We start from the raw sequence: 16,670 nt of genomic DNA on the forward strand, positions 1-16,670 counted from the left end.
GAGATTTGGATGCAGGAATAACGGCATCAGTTGTGTGATGCTGTGATTACAATATGAACCACAATCTCTGAGGAATGTTTCCAAAGAATTAACCCAAAAGAAGGGACAACCTGGCGCTAGCCCAGTGTACCTAATAAAGTGTGATTGTACAGGGTAAACTGTAAATTTCAGAACAGGGCACTACTTCTCCACACTGGTTTGAATATTACTGTTTCAATGAATCTTTGTAGTTTATATATTTGTTTGAAGTGATGGCTTTTTTCTTTCTTTTTCTTTTTGACTGAATCTATCATTTAGATTAAAGAAAAAAGAATAAACGTGTATAGTACTGCCATGCAGACTGTGTAATGCTCTGCCCCGTTCTTGCCTACGTTCATGTCAAAAGTGCAGCACTACCACCCCCTAGTGGTGATGAAGGAGATAGTGTTTAGTAGAAGAGCCATGCAAATACTTGGACTGCTTGAATTAGGTTTATTTATCCCATACGAAAATAAGATAATGAGAAATAAAAATCAGTATTATTAACAAGGACTACACTGATACTTTTCCGCTGATATAAATATCTTACTCAGATGGCGTTTTACCGAACTTTGTTGTTTGAACAGGGTGATCCGAAGGGCCAGCTCTGTTCTAGGATGCCCTCTGGACCCAGTGGAGGTGGTGAGTGACAGGAGAACGGCGGCTAAGCTGTCATCCCTGATGGACAACATCTCCCACCCCATGCAGCAGACTGTGACAGCACTGAGCAGCTCCTTCAGTGGGAGACTGCGGCACCCACGGTGTGGGACGGAGAGATTTCGCAGGTCTTTCCTCCCCACTGCTGTCAGACTCCATAATAAAGACTTTAACTGATCAAGCACACACATCCATACATATGCAATAATACTAAGTGCAATAATCCTTTCTGTCATCGTTGTATTTTTACTCAGTTGTATATAGTATTTGTATTTGTATTCTATTTTTATCTTATTGTATATTTATTTTATTTTATTCTACTGTATATAGTATTTTATTTTATTCTATTCTGTACAGTTGTGTACTGTATTTATTCTTATTGTATTCTAATTTTTGCCTCATAACTCTTGCACTGTCCACTTCCTGCTGTGACAAAACAAATTTCCCACGTGTGGGACTAATAAAGGTTATCTTATCTTATCTTATCTTATAACAGCAGTCCACATTTACAGAATGACACCAAATACAACAAAAATATCACAGTCACTCAACACCAATTCCATCAACAAGTTGATTTAAAAAGGTTTAATTTAACAGAAATGGTTAGACGAAGGCACATGATGCATAATAATACAACTGATTGATCAGATAGTGCACCAGAGATGAAAACAGCATGTAAACCAGATTTGAGTTCTGCTTGTAAAACTTCCTTTAAACATGTCAAAACGGGAACAAACAAACAAACAAAACAAAACAAAAAATCATACAGTCAATAAAACAGAAAGATGACGACAAATATAAATGCAAAGCTGATTATTGTGGCAGACAGACATTAAAAGTGGTCCACGGCTTTATGTGGAATTCTTGTAGGCAACGTTTACAAGACAAAATGAAATAACACAACTGTAAGTCCAAGAGAAAAAAATATATAGGCTTGTAGTTTTTCACTGAGAGCTTTTCGCCTGCATCCTCTCTGCTGCGAGTAGTGAAGGCTTTTTTTGTTGTTTTTTTGCTCTTTTAAGAAGGGAATTGCATTTTTCCTCAGAAAAAGGCATTGTATCACAGTATACCCCATCATCTCTCTGTCACATTATTAGTAAACGTCCAACATGAAAGTGGAAGTAGGGAAAACACAAAGCCTAAGACATTATTTACTGTATATACAGTGAACCAAGTGAGCGGCTGTGCTGTGTGTCTATGCTAGAGAGCTGGTGTGTGCTGATATTACACTACTAGCATGCGCTAATGCAGATGGATTGATTTTTTTTTGCCCTTGAGAGAAGAGACAGCTGGTCTTGTCAGAGCTCAGCAGTGACTTCCGTGGTTATGGATCTCTCGTGCTAACATTAGTGTTGTTTTCCTTCCTTCCAGCTCCCTGTCACTGATGTAAAATCGCCCACTCCTAAAAGAGTAATTGTTAAAAACAAACTGTGCTCTTGGAAATCAAATATATTGCACTTTAGAACAAGGCCAGACAACGTTTTAAAAAAAAGTAAGAAGAAAGAGAATGCATAAAAATAGGATGTCCAGTGTCGCTAATTTTTGTCTGCAGATTCTCCAGTGAAACAATTACTTTCACAATTAGAAAAATATGGTCATTCATTCTCATGCAACCTGTTAATGTACCTTAAAACTAAGCCTGAGGACACTGAGGAACAGCTTTGCAAAGTCTACCTACCAGCAGCAAAACCTCTTAAAAACCATATAACAGTTTATGTTTTGTGTAAACGAAATGTCTGCTAGCACATATTTAGCAATCAGAATATCAAATAAATGCAAATATTCCTAAATATGGAAGCGTTCCTCTTCAGTGGAATTAGAAATTCATAGGCGTGGACAACAAGACACGACAACCGAGGTCTTGTTTGAGTTTTTGAGTGTAGTTTGATTTATGTTAAAGTCAAGCTGAAGACAAACGAGAAAGAATAATTGCACATCTTTATCTTATTTATGGATTATTTACCTAAAACAGTAACTCAATAATAAAACATCACTTTTCCTCCCCCCTCTTGACTATTGACTAGCAGAGTTTGCTGTTATGTAAATATAATTTGAATGTTATATGAAATAGTTAGTAACACACATTCAAGTTCTAGAGGAGAAAAAAATCAAAAGAGTTTTATTTCAGTCTGACTAAAAAAAGAGAGATCTGTGTAATTGCATGGCGACTACGTCTTCTGACGATTGTACAACCAATCCTCTCAGACCGTCCTCTCCTGACAACTTACAGCATCTGTGTTAATGATATTTTCAGTGTGTTTTCTTTCCTACTAAGCAGGCATCAATAACCTGTCTAAGGCATACTGTAAACGGTCCCAGTTCTTCCAAAATACAGTCAAAAAACAAATCCCCAGGCAGGTAGCTACCACATGATACCGGCTCCTCATCAGTGGAGCGGCAAACTTGGCAGCAGTGGAGACGCACACCAGGATGACGGTGATGATGGCCACCATGACGTTGATGCTCTTCCCCAGCAGGACTCGGGCGTCGTGGCTCTCGAGTTGGACCGTCTGCTGCTGCTGCTGCTGCTGGAGCTCCAGCTTGGACACGCGAGTCTGACACGACTCCAGGGCTTCCTGAGAAAGGTGGGGAGAGGGGTTTTTATGGGTCAGACCGTCTCTCAACTTGCTAAAGGGCATTTCGCTGACCTTTAAACACTCAATTACCCAAATTCCTCTAAAAGAATTCTTCTGCATCAGCAGAGAGAGGCCGCTTGGACAGATGACAATGGCCATGTGCTGAGATATTAGACACTTACAGGCATGGTGTATTTTTGCGATCCATCTTACGTGCTGCTTATGTGTGAAGCATCGCAGCATAAGTAGATTCACCACCACTATTTACCTGTATGTCCCTGGCCCTTTCGTGAGCCTGGTAGGCCACCCTCTCCTCAATGCTGGCCAGCTCCTGCTTCAGATTTGCCATCTCATTCTGGTGAAGTTCTGTCAGGTCGTTCAGCTGGTCTTCCAAACGCTCATACCTGCCAGTCAACACAAGGGGATGGTTAATATTCATATCACTGCGGATTTTAAAGTGGTTAATGACACGTGGTATTAAGCTTATTGTTATCTCAAATTCTCTTAGAGTTATGCTTGTTTATTTTAGATGAACATTTTATATTGGTATGTCTGTTCTTATTATTGTTATTTAACAATAATGAAATGCCAAGTTGTGTAATCGTACCTGTATCTCTCATCCTGCAGTGATTGGCTGATAATGCCATACTCTCTCTCGAACTGTGCCTTTAACTCCTCTATATCCTCCTCCAGCTGATTCTGGGCATCTTTAATCTCCCTCACCTCCTCCAGGGTCAGGGCAAGTCTGCCCTGGTTGTCTTCCCCTGTTTGATCCCCCTTAGCTTGGCTCTGACACGGCCCTGCAGACGCTCCTGCCCCTGCTGGGTTTCCATTATTGTCTGAAACAGAAGCGCTGCCTGAGGAGCACTCGTCATCACTGGGATACTTGGGTTTGCCCACTATAGAGGTGCTGTTACTCAGTCCCTTCACTTCAGTGTCAGTGGACAGTGGAGAAGAAGAGTCCAGAGTGGTTTTGAGGTGGGCAATGTTATCAGCGCTGCCAAACTTGTTCCTGATGAGGTTGGCGAACTCTCTGGGCTTGCTGAAGAAGAAAGGAGGAGACAGCGAAACACCTGGTCCAATGGTTTTAATCTTGTCCATGGTCGGGTGTCGGCCACTGCTTGTCATGTCCCTCAGCTGTCTGGGTGACTCCCGGGGTATGGTGCTGTGTTTAACAGAGGAAGAGCGAGCGGGAGGGCTTTGATAGTTTTCACTGTCTTTCATCTTTCGATGGTACTGTTCCAGCTTCTTTTGCATCTGGGCAATGTTCTGAGCTGACTTCTGGTTCTTTTTCTCAAACACCTGCTTGATGCGCCCCACCTGCTGCTTGTCCGCACTGTCCATGAGCTTCAGATACTCAGCTAAATTCTCATCTCGTGTCGTTTGCTCGATCTTTATCTGTTCTGTGACTTTCAGTATCTTTTGCTGGAGGCTGTCCAAGCACGAGCGACTACGCTGGACCTCAAAGCCGAGAGCAGGATAGGGACTTCCATCACTGAGCTCCAGATCCAAATTATTCTCTGAAGAACCCCGGCGCATTGACAGCGGGAGGCCTATAAAACTGCTCTCTCTACTCCGGTCCTACAAAAGAAGAAAATCAAAAATTAAGCAAAAATATATGAAATTTGGTACAGTCAAGTATCAGTCAATACCACAGCGCTGCTATTAGAAACAAGCTACTTGTCATCTCACAGTACAATAAAGGATTTTTCCTTTCTCAGTTAAGAGACACTGGACTTGCACCACCTCCAAAATATATACACACATACATGCTTGTCACTAAAAGCAACCATCCAAAATTCAAAAAAGAAAAGTAAAACGCACATCGTACCACACACACAAGGCACATAATCTACGGACACTCATCGCACAAATCCACTGTTTTCAATTGCAGTAGGTATCCTATAACTGTTTCATGCTTTTAAATGTAGATGACAGCATTTTACTGTAATTTACAAGAGATATATTTTTCAGTGTAAATAATGTATTAAACTGGTGCATTTACAGGAAGGACCTTTTACTACCTTTTACTCTGCTTAATAAAAAAAAACCCCACAGCATTCTGGGAAAGTAAATATTTTATCAAGACTTCCAACTAAAAAAGTCTGAATTCAAAAAGTAAGGTTTTTATTTTACCCCTTTTTAAGATCAGGGCCTGTTTTCTAGTTTTGGCCCCAATTTTAAATTTGATCATTTTATTCGACATAGAGCTGGGCGATAGAACGATAACGATATGTATCGCGATATAACTTTTACTGATAGAGAAATTAAGCTATCGCGATAGACCTCGCCGCTCTTGTCCTCAAAAAAAAAAAAAAAAAAAAAAAAGGTCAGCCAATCCAAACTAAGTAGCGCAGAGCCGAACCAATCACAGCCGCAGCGTCACGTCGCGTGACTTGTTACGTACAGCACAAGTGCCAAGCCGCACGTGTGTTTGTTTGGGAAGCAGCCAGCGGGTAATGGAGCCAGCGCGTAATGGAGGAAATGAGTGTGCCGACTAGAAAAATCAACCGAGCGTGACCGAAGAGAAAACAGATGATGGTTCCAATGCCGGAGAGATTGTCAAACGGAAGAGCCATAGAAGTTCCGTAGTGTGAAGGTATTTCGGCTATTTCAAGTCTGACAAAAAACAGAGTAGCGTGCACTGTAAATTGTGCCGAAAGCAAGTCTGGAAATACAATAAACTGGTGCATGCGTCACACTGTGCGCCACGTTATTGTTTCGGTGAAATGAATTTCTACAATACTGTTAATTGTACTCTCTGCAGTGTTTAAATGCTTACATATACACACAGTTACTGTCCCTCCACACATACGACTCGGTTCTGCTTCTATGCCCCAGCTTTGTTTACTTTTTCCCACCGAGGCTTCTAGACTTCTGATTGGCCAACATTTCTGCACGGTTAGGAATCTAGCGCCACCTGCTGCTTTGGCATGTTCATAGCAGCGTTTTCCTTCATTTCTGCCTTTATGTGTGGACGGGATTCTTTTTTAAAACGAAAACGGAAAATCTCAGTTTTCAAAAATACCCGTGTACGTGTGGACGTAGCCTCAGTCTCTGACTGGAAGCGCTAATTCGTCATTCGGCTTTTGTCAGACTAAAGTAACTGTTAAAACTGTTTGAAAAGCTAAGCTATACAACAAGGAGAGATTGAGAATTTCCTTTTAGTTCTCAGTTTATTTGATATTGACAAAAGTTAGTCAGTTTTGTCTGTTCTTCTGTAAAACAAACTAAGATTTATTTTTAGAATTAATATTTTGTTTCGAAGTGGAATTGACAATTTAGTCTGTTTCGTTTGTTCTATTTTGAAACTTAAACGCTTTAGCGGCTGCCTTTTGTGTAGTTTGCAATATTTGCCTTTATTTATCTGAAAAAGTCTCATGTTCCTTAAGTACATCTACCCTGTTGAACTTATTATGGGAAATAAATATTTAAAAACAAGCTGCTGATTATTTCACATTTTACTTGTGAGCAACGGCACATTTAAATCTTACAAATATAGTTATTTGGCTTATATCGTGATAGATATCGTTATCGCCTGAAATGAAAAAAACATATCGTGATATGAAAAAATCTCATATCGCCCAGCTCTAATTCGACAATAAAATTACATGTACACTTCCTGGGTACGAGTCTTTAATACAGAGGGTCTTTATCATTATCACAGAGACACAGCTATGCTAAACAACCTAAAAGTAGGTCAGCATTTTTAACTAAGCATTACAATCTACAGCTGCAGCTGTAAAGTAAAAGCACATGTGACCAACTGCTCATACTATGAATCCGATGTTTTCAGGTGCTCATTTGCTTCAAATTACTAGCTTAAATAATTGGGGTAAACATCATTATTTTCTTAGATACATACAAGAAAATACAACATTTCCACATAGTAATCTCTGGCTCGAGCACTATTCAGCATTTCACACTGTGAGGCCATCTGGGTGTGTCTATAATGCTCTTATTTGGAAAATCTGTTACATTTTAAGAGCCAGAATTTAATCCTGTTTGTTTATAATATAGATTAAAAAAACAGTTGACAAAATTCATACAACTACTCTTAGTATGTGTGAAAGAAGTGGAGCATGTACATCTAATGTAGGTCAGTGATAATGTCACACAAAGGCGCAAGGCAGCAGAAAATCCCTATTCCAGACAATGTACCCTAGTTTTACAGTTAATAACCGTTTTTTGTGATTAAAGCTGAACGTTATGCTCACTTTTTGTACTCTGTTGTAGGTTTGAGGAAGTAAGCATAATATATACAGGCTGAGTAAGCAAGATTGCATTTACTAGGGAACTAGAAGACATCCCGTTATGAGGAAACTGCAGGAAAGCAGAGAAGCAAAAATGTAATCATGCTTCTAAGCTGCACTTTAAAGAGCAGAAGTGTCGCTTAAAGTGTAAAAAAAAAAACTGCAGCCCATCGGTGGCTCAACAAACCATTTCGTCTTGCAAGCTGATCACAGTGCAACACCCCTGTAGTGAAAGAGGGTGTAAGCTATTAAAGCCTTACACTAAGTGTTGTACAATAAGCACTATAGGCGGCACAAAACTGCACTAATCCTTAACAAATGTAACACCGCTAGTTAGTAAATAAACAGCTAACTCAAGCAGGCTCAATCTTGCTTAGCATTTCAGCATCGCCACGTAATGGTCACTTATTGCAAGCTAAGTATCTTGACATCAGCAAATGCACCCACAGTTAACCACATAATGAAACTTCTCAACACATGACTCCCACGTGAACCTCGAGAGAAGGTTTACAGGATGATGTATGAGTACATGCCTGGTGAACACACTGAAAAACACTGCTCAGACTAAAACAAAAACACAGTCAGCGGGACCATCTTTCTGAATTCAGCTTAATTCAAGGTATCCAATTACACAGGTGAATAGGATTTACCTGCTGTTGGCTCTATGATGTCACACCAAACTAGCCACACTTGTTTAATAATGTGAAGGCAAGAATCTAATGACATGATTATTACTGCAGCGCACTGTGTTTGTACCACAGTGAACAAGCACAAACAGCTTCACGTATATTTGTAGCCATGCTTGTGGTCACGTTGATGCAGACTGTAATCAGTCTGCAGCCACTGAATGACATGCTGCATGATTTAGCACACATAACTATGGCTCCAGGAATATATATCTACTGGTGTTGTAATGCCATCATCAGGCAACAAGGCAATTTTCCCCAATATTTAACCTAACTATCAACGCAACTAATAGCATGTTCAGTGCCTTGTTCTTAAAGGGAACTTCTGGCAGCAACTTTAGAAGTCCAAAAATAAAAATTATTTCCACACCAGGAAAAAAGACTTTTAATCAACTACCAGTTAATTAATCAAGCATTGATAATATGCAATCAAACATACAAAGTGAGGTCACGCTGCTGTTTTATTCATTGCTATTCATTCAAGGTATCCTATTACACAAGTAAATTCAGTTTACTTCCTGTAAACAGAGTATGAGGTCAGGTAAAGGAGGTAAATTCCATTTACCTGCTGCTGGCACTATGACTTCACGCTCAACTAGTCAAACTTGTTTGATAGCCTGATAAGTTAGGGAAGAACTGATTATTACTAGAAGAAGCTGTTAGTTACGTTGGTGCAGACTGCAATCCTCAGCAGCCACTGGATGAACTGTGACATAATTTATATATACATATCTGTGATCCCAGGAATATGTATAATATGTATCGTGACTTTGTAATGCCATCATCGGGTCAAAAAGTCAACAATGCCACTAATGGCATGGTTAGTGACATGTTCCTCAAACGTGTTCTGTTCGGTCTCTGCTTTCAAAGTCCAAAAAGTTACTTCCACCCCAGAAACAAGTGTACTTTAATCAACAATCAGCAAACTAATCATGTTTTAATAATACACAAACAAAAACTTAAAAGCTAAAGTTAAACTGTTGTTTTATTTATTATAATATAAGATTCAAGCTAGCCATGTTAGTTTCAGACCATTTCACCCATCCTGGATGGTCCCCTTGAACTGAGCCCTCTAAGAAGGACACCACTGGGATAACATGATCAGCTCAAAAAACAAAACAAAACATGGTGGCAAACTGTGATGGCTGAGCTGACAGATCCATTACTTCCTCTAGGAATGAAGAGGACAAACTAACTCCACAGCATCCATCTATTAGAGAATCACTGATTTAGTGCAAATCAGCAAATGTTGGAATGCTAACAGGCTCAGCTAAGATTGTGAAAACAGTAACAATTACACTTGTTAAACATCATTATGAGCCTGTTGCAAAGGCAAAATCAGCATTAAGCTGCCATCATGGATTTAAACTAATGTCATTTATACACACACACACACACATATATAAATATATATATTTGTCTGTAATTACACAGTATATTCTTCATTATGTGTAGTGTGTAACTGGAGAACAGCACGCTTATTTCTACAAGCAAGCCAGGGTTTTTTTCAGCCTCTGTCCTCATCCTACTCTCACACTCTCTCTGGCATCTGTCCTTATTGAACACAGAAGTCTTTCTCTGCAGAGAAAAAAGCTTACTTTGTCATGTTCTACCTCTGCCCTGTCCAGGACTGAGCCACTGCATATGGAATCACTGGCCTGACTTAAAGCCAGACGAACCCTGCATCCAGTTGTGGTCTTGCCCCATCGGCTGTGAAGGCTCTAATTCTCCACCAAACAATAGGTTTCACATATAAACCGACCTTTTAGTCAAACCTGATTTCCATACAAAACAATGAGAAACTTAATGTTGCCTCGCTTAAGAGGAAGTGTAAAGTAAGCTGCTGTATTGCTCACTCAAATTACCAAATCTTTTCAGAGTTCATATGACAGTCACAAAGAACTGCCTGTTCCACCAGACAGCTTAGACTGCATGCTATTTCTGCAGTGCTTGAACAAAGCTAGCTCCTCAGGCGCTCTCCCACCACTAGCATTTACTTTGGAAATGTTCAATATTGTCCTCTGCACCATTAGGGGCTAAACACTGAGCACAGGGGTCTTACTCTGTTGCTTCAATGTGCTGAGATAACATAAATATGGAACAAGTGCAAAATAGATCAGATGGAAACCTGGCAACCACTGGTGAATCACTGCCGAGGCCTGCAGTAAGATTTATGTAAAGGGTATTGATAAAACTTCCACACTTGTACTGCACCTGAATTTCAAGCTTAAAAATGATAAAACAAGGAACTTTGTGATATAAACACAAGTGTCTTTTAACTGGATGAGGCCATAATCGTGAGAGTGACCTAAATAACATAACCCAGACATTTTTTACATTCTGGAAACCATCTGCAAGTATGACAGCTGGCAATTTCCTCACACGAGATTGATGAAATTGTATCATTTCAATTTAATAAGCACATCTGCACCACCACTGCTGCTGCTACTTAAAATTTCGAACCACTCTGAATAACCGCAGGAGCAATCTGAAGGTCTCTGTGGATGAGTGGTCCTGCTAAATGAAGTAGGCTCACGCTGATGAAAATGTCCTCCCCAAATCTGCTGAGGAGCTGCCCTACTTTTCACTCACTTTCTCCAAAAACATTTGCGCAGCCAGAGACCGGTGAGATCCCGGTTACATTTTTGATCCCCTCTAATCGTGCCTTTAAAATATGTTTTATCACTACAAATGAGGTGTGTTCTCACCCTAAATAAAGTCTTCGAGATGCTGTCTTTTGAATTAGCAAGCCAGGCAATACACCCACTGGTGTTTTGACTCACAAATAGATTTTAGTGTGTCAGTAGAGCAGAAGAAGAAGAAAACAGAGAGCGGGAGACAAGGCAGAGAGAGAGAACTGAAACAGATATAAAAAGGACAGGAACAGAGGTTGCCCCCAAACAGAGCTCAGCAGCACACATCATCCCAATCATCATCATCATCTCCAACAGCAGGATCAGCAGGAGTCCTCCGTGCCCTCAGGGTGCCTCCTTCACAACTCAACCCTGCATGAGCCCCCTGTTCCCCCTCCCACGCTGTCCTACATAGCACACAGTCTGTCCAGCACCATGACCCATTTAATAAGCCCTGACCTCGCTTGACAGCATAACATAAAGATCCATCTGCATTAGCCTCAATCTTAACCCAACAAGGAAACGCTGTGTGTTGTTAGGCCTGAGAAAACCCACTCAAAACTTAGCTACAGTTCGAGGGCAAAGTCGCTGCAGATGCTGCTTATCTTGCACTGAAGTGTACTCTCTCTTGGATCAATGATCTAGTTAGTGATTCAATTTTTCATGCAAAGGCAGGCCTCGCACTCATCTGCCCACTGCACCACCACGAGAAACAGACTGAGCAGCAATTCAGCATTTAAGTTCTGAGGAAGAGCAAGGGTGAGAGCTCACAAATTATTTAGAACTGGGTGGATATGCAGGGGATGTTTACTAAATTCTGAGTAGTATGGATAAAATAAATATTGGTTTAGATTGATTGAACGTGCAGCTGATTTCTTTTCATCTTGCTGAACCCACTGCCCCTTTCAGTTTGAGTGAACATTATTATAACCACAGACATTTTCTTATGCAAACAGGAACACATTGTCCCCAATACCAGGAAGTAATGTTTGCTAGTACTCACAATCCCTTTTGCAATCTAGAGAAACCATCAGTTCACAGGGCCTGGTCATGCAAGTGCACAAGCACATTCAAATACAAGCACAGGTGTTTGCACCAGTTTGACGTAACTGGATCCAAATGACAAAACATTTGGTGTTTGGTGTGCTGTCACTGGCTCTTGGCACGCCCAAGTAAACACGCACAAACAAGGCAACGGAGCTGGCACACTTGAAGAGATGGAACAAAACTGTCCCTTCAGCCGAGAACAGAATCACAGAGGGGAAGAAGCCCTCGATGCTTATTGGTATTCCCTCCAGCTGATCCTCATGGATACAGACGCTCTCCCACTCAGGGCTCACACAGGGAAACAGGAAGAAAACCAGCGATATGGAGCATGAGAGGGACAAGGAGCACATCTTTCATTTTAAAGAAACCTGACCCGGCGTCTCCCCCCTCCGCCCTCTCCTCTCATCTGCATCCCACAGCTGCATATGTGGTCAAACTTTGATTGCTTTCTTTACTGAGGGGCCAAACTGTGCACCTTATTGGACTAAAAGGAATGGGGAAACTTGCAACAGAGTCTAAAGTCTTAAATTCCCTGAATGAATGATCCCCAGGGAGTCAGGGGAATTAATTGCTTAAGACATATTCACTATTATCTTAGAAGACAAGCTGCTCCAGGACTAAATCAATAGTCCATTAACACTTACTAGTGCCTGCTTGCCTCCAGTGACTGAGAGAGTATTGAGCGGGATTCAATTAAGATAAATACGCAACTATATTCAAGTGACCAAAACCGTTGATGTAACGAGGCTGGCGAGGACTCGAACACTTCAAAAGATATTTTCGGCTGCTCCCTTATTCGCGAGGTGTCACGGCAGGTAGCTCTGCATGTTTGGTTTGGCAGATTTTTTTTTTTATAGCACTGGTGCTCTTCCTGAAACAACACTAAAAGGATTCGTGTCTCCTCCCGGCATCGAACAGGAGATCTTTCAGTAAAGCACTACATCACAGAGCCACTGAGGACTGAAGCACTTCTTTAGCCTTAAAAAGAAACACACAGGACCTACTTTAAAAACTTTTATTTAAGGACTCTGGCATACAATGCACAACATGTAAATATTATGCCGACGTGAAGGTCAATGTGCACCTTTTGCACGATAACACGCATGCGAGAATAGCATTACAGGTAAAGGGCACAGTTCACATATGGAGAGCTGGGTCACGGAGAAATGCCACAATCTCAGCAGAGCCACCACTCAGTAAGGGTTAAAGGCAGTCTCTGGAAGCCAGCCACGAAAAGCCAAGTTGCATCATTTTTGGCCTCTAACCCACTATATCTGCTGCACAATGGCTTTTTGAGAAACAAAACTGGAATGCCATTTACGGGCAACAAAATGAGGAAAAGCAAAACTACACAGCACAGCATTAATAAACCAGCTAACAGTCAGATGAGCTGATCCACGTTACTGTGTTAGCGATTATAACAAAACTGGTCTGACTGCTTATATAAGAATCCGGCTATAAAGTTATTCCGCATGATTCTTTCAAGCTGTACTCCAGGGGAGAAGTGATCGATTTCAATTACTTATACTCTTAATTCAGTTTAAATTCAGTCTATTATCAGGAACCTAAAAAAAAGGGGGAAAAAACCCGTAATAGCACTTTTTAGTGACTGGGTGTCAGATGTAAAGGTTCATACTGAAAATGAGAAACAGTTTGCTGCTTCATGCCACTTTACTGAAGCAGCGAAAGAATCACACGTTTTATGTGTTAAAGTTTCTGGCTTTTAACAGATAACAGATCTGCCCCAGCCATTAGGGGACTTCTGACTCCTCGTGTGGTTTTCCCCCTAACCACCCAGTTTTAGTTAGCTACTTTTGTCAAGTTTCTTTCAGCTAAAAGACTTGTCATGGGACTTGAGTTAAGTGCCATTCTGATACTGTGTACTCTTAAGATTTTGAGGATATAAGCATATAAATAAAAACTTTCTTTTTTCCTTACTTTCATGAAATTGTAATATGAGTCATCAGGAGATTTTGTGATATAATCCTCCTTACCCTTCATCTACATCTGAAATCCTAACTTATGTGGTCGCTGACCACAAAGAAAACTCAACTGCGCTATCAAAAGAATATATTATGGTATAGTTTCCTTTAAATATCTGCTGTTATCGCTTTAATATAGATGAGCTGGGATCCTCATATGGTTGTGAAATAGTAAATAAATCCAATCAGAATAGGTTGCTCTGAACAAGCAAATATTTGATACAGTGTTTGCGTGATTAAGGTTTGTATTTGAACAACACCATAGCTGTTTTTACAAAGACCGATTCAGCAAAAATATTCCCTGGTGGAAAAAGTCAGTAAGCAAGCCGTTCGCCTGAGAAACTTGTATTGTCCCCTGTAGAGGAACCGACTTCTTGTAGGTACTTTGCATAGTTTCTTATCAGTCTCTGACACCAGCTTCCTGGGAAAATTAGCAGTGAGTGCGCATATTACATGTTAAATATTCAGTACTTTAGATTTTTTCTTTAAAGTGAACATCTTTCCAAGAAAGAATTGATGATCTTTCAAATTTACGAGCAATCATCATGACAGACTTGCAAAGGGAACAGCAGGCACTGATTCTAATTGATTTGAAAGTCGAATAAATGCGGGGAGCGTATTTATCTTTTCTGTGTGACTGACCTGCTTTTTATTTGCTTAAATTGGGAGAAATCACTAGAAAATATTGATTTTATGTATCACTTGATTGAGTATATCTCTTTGATTGTTTAAAAGACAATAAGCTGTTTACGTGTCCAAATATGTTTGTTTTTTGTTTTTAAGTTAACCCTTTCCGTGGGTTCTACTTACTACTTTTTCACAGCTGTGCATGTCAGTAAGGTGGGGATGGATGAGAGTTTATGTTTTTTTACCCTTTAAAAACAAGGTTATGAACTGAGTCACTGAGCACAAACACAGAAGCACCTGTAAGACGCAGCGCAGTACAGTAGCTTATAACAAACACACTACCTAAGCTATTAAGTTTCCGCTCAGACTATTAGTTCTGCTGATAGCAAAACTGATAACCCAGCCAATATTCTTGGAAACAATGGGGGGAAATGGCCAGCTCATAATTTACTTTCCAACAATACGTTTCATAAACTTGTTCGCAACTTAAAGCTGGTCCTCATACCAGCTGGCCTTACTGAACATTTACCCAATATTGGCCTAGGCTGACTCACATATCGGGCAGACTCCACACCTGTGAGCAACACAGCAGGATCACAAACCATAGCCTCGAAAATGAACAAATGCATGGAATATGTATTAAGGAGTCACGTGTTTGTTTGGTTTAATATGTTTGCATGCTTCCACTAAACTTACCACCCTTGTGTTTAGAAACCATATTTAGGAGTGGTGGGCGTGTGTCTCTAAGAATCAATAAAACTTTTCAGATTATTATTAAACCATAGGATCAACCGCTTTCGGTAGCCCGGAGTTCACAGCCTCGGAGTCCCTTCACATCCCCATGAAGACATGCCCTTTTCTACGGTATCTGTATGAGAGCGGCTCACTGAAAGCTCTTTGTTCGGGGAAACACGCAGCTTTAAAAGCGGCGCAGCTGTCGGTTTCACATGACGTGGAGCTCGAGAGGCAACAATGCATCGCCGGTACAGTACGGGTCCTGCCGTTCATCACACAACAATGCTGCAAAAACAGTCATTCACACACTCACCATCCGGCTGCTGCTGCTGGTGCTGCTGCTGAGGTATTTCTCGACTTCGGACAAACTTCGCACGGACACGTTTGCGCTGGGCATAATAACCTCCAGTTAGTGGCCAGTTAGGAGCTGGTGGGTCGTCACTTCGGTGTCAGGACTAGTTTACAACTGTCGCCTAAACTCGTATCCATGTTTAGCCCCCCTTTTTTGCTCTCTCTCTCACTCCCTTACTCACTCACTCACCCGTGCACTGGCTGCTCCCTTCAACAAAACTGCGCGTGAACCTAAACCCCGCCCACTCGTCTCTCTGAAGGGTGGCTCAGCTGAAAGAGGAGGGGTTAACTCTTTAAACACACGTACCTGCCTGCTGAAGATAACACAGCCTTGAAACTCTTTTTCTCTCTTTTTCTCTATTACCACAACAATTTAAGGTACTGTAGTTAGAAATATGCGCATTAAATACGGTTTTAGATATATTATAAATGGAGGAATCTCGTTTTGGAAAGTAAAAGTAGATAATAACTTATGAATATTTAAACCACTTAGCCTACATGTGTTATTAAAGGGGAAAAAATGCATTATAAGCAGGCAATCTAGTTATCATCGATTGAACTCTTGAGAGCATTTGCTAGAGTAAAAGCTGAAGGACTGTGGTTTAAAATTACTGTTGCAAATATCAGTTTAAAAGCTCATTTGTTGCTCTTGAAGTATCAAAGTGCACATCCTGAATTGGGTTCTACTTACCCTACAGAGCATTACCTAAGTCATTCAGTAAGCTGAATAATGCATACATTTTCTGAAGGGCTGAGTTTTTAAATTTAGTAAAGTGTGAAAGGGAAGGTTTACCAGATTGCATTTCGTTGCCCTGTACCTGTGCATGTGCAATGACAATAAAGTTGAATTCTATTCTATTCTATTCTATGTGTGTTTTGGAGGTGGCAGCACTGACTGAAAGATAGAAGGATGAGTTGGAGACTGTGGTTTGGAGACGAAGTTAAGGAGGCACACTTGGCTGACTTGGTTCAGACGTGTGCAGAGGAGGGAGAGTGACTATATTGGACAAAGGATGTCCAATATAGTATATGGAGGGAGAAAGGACAACAGAGGAGGGTGAAGAAGTCACTTGGATGAGTGATGAAAATGTTCCTACGACCAAAA

The 16,670-nt window shown here is 40.7% G+C and overlaps 1 protein-coding gene across 1 annotated transcript; it reads right to left on the reverse strand.

Moving 5' to 3' along the window:
- Window positions 1-1,245: 1,245 nt before the first annotated feature.
- Window positions 1,246-15,766, reverse strand: LOC146569915 (transmembrane and coiled-coil domain protein 3-like). Its single transcript, XM_085282594.1, has 4 exons — window positions 15,528-15,766; window positions 3,859-4,832; window positions 3,520-3,655; window positions 1,246-3,251 (listed from the first exon to the last, which is right to left on the reverse strand). Exons 1-4 carry the CDS (start codon window positions 15,609-15,611, stop codon window positions 2,946-2,948), a joined length of 1,500 nt encoding a protein of 499 aa, XP_085138720.1. The 5' UTR covers window positions 15,612-15,766; the 3' UTR covers window positions 1,246-2,945.
- Window positions 15,767-16,670: the final 904 nt, after the last annotated feature.

Source organism: Mchenga conophoros, linkage group LG7 (assembly GCF_057382185.1).
Source record: "Mchenga conophoros isolate Kocher_MC1m ecotype Shallow Benthic linkage group LG7, M_conophoros_male_GT1.1, whole genome shotgun sequence".
In the NCBI taxonomy this organism is placed as follows: domain Eukaryota; kingdom Metazoa; phylum Chordata; class Actinopteri; order Cichliformes; family Cichlidae; genus Mchenga; species Mchenga conophoros.